The sequence below is a fragment of the Phyllostomus hastatus genome, unplaced genomic scaffold (assembly GCF_019186645.2).
Source record: "Phyllostomus hastatus isolate PE091 unplaced genomic scaffold, TTU_PhHast_1.1 phas_scaffold_60, whole genome shotgun sequence".
NCBI lineage: Eukaryota > Metazoa > Chordata > Mammalia > Chiroptera > Phyllostomidae > Phyllostomus > Phyllostomus hastatus.
The window spans coordinates 3183037-3187066 of record NW_025334038.1 but is presented as its reverse complement, the minus strand read 5'-3'; the positions used below and the strand labels follow the sequence as shown (position 1 = coordinate 3187066).

The following is a 4030-nucleotide window of genomic DNA, read 5'->3' as shown; positions in this document are numbered from 1 at the left end:
TAGAAGCCCACTGGGGATTGCAGATCCATAGCAATTAGACTTCATTTGCGTCTCAGACATTTGGTTTTAATCGCATTTCTGGATGATACAATCGACAAGACATCAGAAATTGATATGTATGCAACTGCCGATGGGGCCCAACTCTGCCCTCCCCAGTTCCTGGGCTCAGCTGGGTTTGGGCTCCACAATCAGCAGGGGTAAAGTGTGGCTGAGGAATTGGGGTTCAGGTTTGGTCTATAACTGGGGAAATGGTGTTTTTTGTGAGTGTGTGTGTGTATACATACATATCAGATACATATACATGTGTGTATGTGTGTGTGTGTGTGTGTGTTTTCCACCTTGCTGTTTTTAAGCCCCTTATCCCTGGACTCAAAACAACTGCAATCATTGCTAATGCTCAAGTGAATGACAATGAAACATTATTCAAATAAAATAAGAGCATAAAGAAGAATAGCAACAGTGACAGGATGTGAAACAAGGGATATAATTGTCTTTTAAATGGGAATTACAGCTTTCATATCCTCCAGGAACTAAAGTCAATCACACCGTGATTTGGGGGCTGACATACAACCAATAACATTGTCACACACATGGACCTATGAATGCATAAGTGTGTGTGCATGTGTAACATAGATTAGTGATGACAACCACAACAGTATATCCATATGGGTGTGTGTGTGTGTGTGTGTGTGTGTGTGTATGCCTCCAGCTTTACACAGGTACACACTGTGGGGTTACACCTGTGTACACACATTTCTTCAAATAACTGGTCAAAATGAACTCAGTACTAACAGGTGGTTAACTGGTTATTTTATAGATAATTTATTGTGTATTGGAATTTAATGATCTAAAAACAAAAAAAAGTAAATCAAAACCAGGTGCAGTGTTTTCCTCCCTTGTGTGGGTGGAATGCGGACAGAGGAGACCACACACATTCGGGCTCAGAGCAGGTGCCCACAGCACCATGCACTTGGGTAGGGAAGACCCCAGAAAAGGGTGTCCCTGACAAAGGGATTGTACCCATCTCTTCTGACACAGTCCTGGGTGAATTCAGAGAGTTGGATGATTCTCAGATTGCCTCCGTTTACCAGCTCTTTTGAGAGCTGTGGCCCTGGCTGGTGGTATGAGCAAATGGACAGGTACTGAGTATAGTGTGTGCCTGAGTGGGTTTGTTCCTGATTGGACTTCTGCACTTCCTTTAAGGGACAAACATCTCAGAGATGAGCTGCTGACAACTGGCTCATTCCTGCCTCCACTCTGCATCCTCTACCTCTTCCTTCTCCACAAACCCCTGCCCTTTGACTTCCCCCAGCAAGACTGAGAACTTGGTGATTCAGCCACTCCTCTCCTGTCTACATCTAATTTTCTCTCCCCCACCTCCTCTGGACTTCTCTGGTTCAGGGGAGAAATGCTCCGGGAAGGGTTGGACGCTGCTGCTCCATCACCCCACATCTTTTCACCCACCTCAGGTGGCAGGGACAAGGCAATGGCTGACAAGCAGGCATAGATGAGGCTATTTGGGACTCAGGTAAGGTCTGTATGCCAAGGTGGACATCTGGAGGTCTGGCTTTGGGGCCACCCTGACAAAAACATCACAGCCCATAGTCTAGAAACATAATTTAATGCATCGCAGTTGGTCTGAGTCAGGAGTACGGTGAAGAAGCGAATTTTCCCTTTGCTGGGACTCTTCAGCGGTGGGGTTTTGACTGATGGACAGGGACATTTGCACAAGTATTTAGAGTCTCAAAGGACACCCCAGGGAGGTCATGCTCATTTTGGCCTACCTCCGCTGGCCAGGAGTGGAAGGCCTCGGTCTCAGGGCACTTGCAGGAGGAGGGACTGGAAGAGGGCAGTTAATCCACCCAGCCTGCCCAGTCCAATCAGGTTTGCAAACTGTGCTGCGGCCACCCTGCCACTGTCCACCGCCTCTGGAGTTCAGGTCACGCTCATCTCCCCACGTTGGCGTTGCCCTCCCCCTCCCCAGGTTGGGGACATGAACCAGGAGCACTGCTCAGAGCGCAGTGAGTCGCAGACACACTGAGGACGGGAGCGGGGCAGGGAGGACAGCAGGAATGTGTCTTTTCCAACGGTATCAGAACTGTCATGAAGCGAGAGTGGTCCTTGCTAGGGAACAGCGCGCCCCTATGAGTATGGGGCGGCCTGAAGCCACCTCACCTCGCGCTCACTGCGACTCTAGTCCGGGTAGAGAAGAAAGCCGGAGAACGTGCTGTACTTGTTGTTATTTCCTCCATGCGCCTTCCCGCCATCCAGCTTCACATACACTTCGTCCCCAGCATCGAGGTGAAGCACCACGCTGTTACTGGCGTAGTCATAGTTCTGGTCAGCGTCCTGCGCGATAGCGCTGGCCCGGACCTGGGGGTAAACCACCGGCGCTGTTGGGTTGGGGCACTTCTGCCTCGGCTCTTACCCGGCCCCCACCTGGCGCGCCCCCTGGCCACCTTCTGTACTTGGCTCCGGGGTCCACACTCCCACCCAGGCTCCACTTTCTCTCTCCAACTTAGCTAACTCCTCGGTCCCCTCTTCTCTGCTGGCAAGTCCGGGAAAGAGACCACGCTTCATGAACACCGACCTAGCAGGGAAGCGTGGAGACTGTAGGGCAAAGGGGTGAGCTGGGCGCGCAGGAGGAGCTAAAGAAGAAAGGTTTCTTCTTTAGGAGCCCAGAGAACTGCAGGCAAACTACGCAAGTAGCCAGGGAGAGCAGTTTGAGTAGCGGGCCTCTGGGCGCTCTGGGCAAAACCTCCCGAGCTACATTCGGATAAACGCGACCAGGGTACATTGGGAAGCCGGATCCTGAGGCACGCTCCCTCCTCGGGCTCGCTCTCGCGCTTGCAAGAGAGAAGAGAGGACGTTGGCTCCCAAGCCATTCGGGGCACCGGGTGAGGACAAGGGTCTGTAGGGACTTGTGGAACGACAGGGGTGGGGATGGGAAGGAGGGTCACTGACCTGCCCGTTCTTGCAAAGGTCTGCCCACATGCTGGTGCCGTCGCCGCCGCGCATTAGGATGTGGTAGGTGAAGAAGTAGATGCCGCGTACCTGGCAGCTGAACTTGCCGGTAGTTGGGTCATAGTGATTACCGAGATTGGTAACCACGTCATCGAACTTTAACACCTCGTAGCCTTCGTGAGGGCTCTTGAGACCCACGTAGAAGGCTATCTTTGGACCACTGAAGGCAGCGCTGAGAGCGCCGGTCACTTCGCCCTCAGAATCATCGCCGCCCCGGGTTCCGCCACCCACCACCCCGTCACCTCCTGAAGCTCCAGCTGTAAGCTGCAGCCCTGGCAGCCCGGGCCGCCCCGAGTCGCCCTTCTCCCCTGGAGGACCCCTGGGACCAGGCGGGCCCGGCTCTCCAGGGGGCCCCCGCGGCCCGGGCTTGCCAGGTCGCCCGGGGTCGCCTTTGGGTCCCTGAATGAAAGGGGGTGGAGGGTTGGCGCTCAGGTCTTGCATGACTTCTAGGGCAGCAGTGCTGGGTCCAGGTGGCGACGCCTTGGCGCCCGCAGGGCCCCCGCCCGGTGCAGCGCTGTATGGATCGCAGATCATGCGGCAGGTGCCCATCATCTCGTAGTGTGCTGCTCCGGGGGTTGTCGCCTGCAGCAGCAGTGGCACCGCGATGAGCAGCCCCAGTGCCATGGCCAGGAGCACGCCGACGGCCGCCAGGCAGGCACGCCGCCGACGCTGCCACTGCCGGGAAGCGACCGCCACCAGCTCCGCCTTGCCGCCCGGGGAGGTAATGGTTGGGCGGCGCGGGCGGCCCAGCTCCCCGCGCTCGGGGGCCGACTCCGCGGGTCCTGGCCGCACCTCCGACGTGGTGATCCCCTACACCGGACGCTCAACTACTTCAGCTAGTGGTGCCCCAGCCCAGGCGCAGGTGCTCACTGTGCTAGGGCTGTCCCGGAGAGCTGAGAAGCTCAGCGCGCATGGCGGGGATGCACAGGACAAGCCCCGTGCCCTACGGTCCGGCCGCAGGCGGCGGGGGGACAGGGTGAGGATGCTGCGTCAGGGGTGGGCTCGG

At 56.1% G+C, this 4030-nt stretch overlaps 1 protein-coding gene across 1 annotated transcript; it reads right to left on the bottom strand.

The window, feature by feature from the left end:
* Window positions 1–1604: 1604 nt before the first annotated feature.
* Window positions 1605–3661, bottom strand: C1QL2 (complement C1q like 2). The gene is made up of 2 exons (XM_045826116.1): window positions 2965–3661; window positions 1605–2373 (listed from the first exon to the last, which is right to left on the bottom strand). Exons 1-2 carry the CDS (start codon window positions 3646–3648, stop codon window positions 2194–2196), a joined length of 864 nt encoding a protein of 287 aa, XP_045682072.1. The 5' UTR covers window positions 3649–3661; the 3' UTR covers window positions 1605–2193.
* Window positions 3662–4030: the final 369 nt, after the last annotated feature.

Coding starts and splice junctions, on each gene's coding strand:
- C1QL2 (XM_045826116.1), bottom strand. CDS start 3,648: ATGGCACTGGGGCTGCTCATCGCGGTGCCACTGCTGCTGCAGGCGACA. Junction 2,374..2,964: donor ACCTTTGCAAGAACGGGCAG/GTCAGTGACCCT, acceptor GTTTACCCCCAG/GTCCGGGCCAGCGCTATCGC.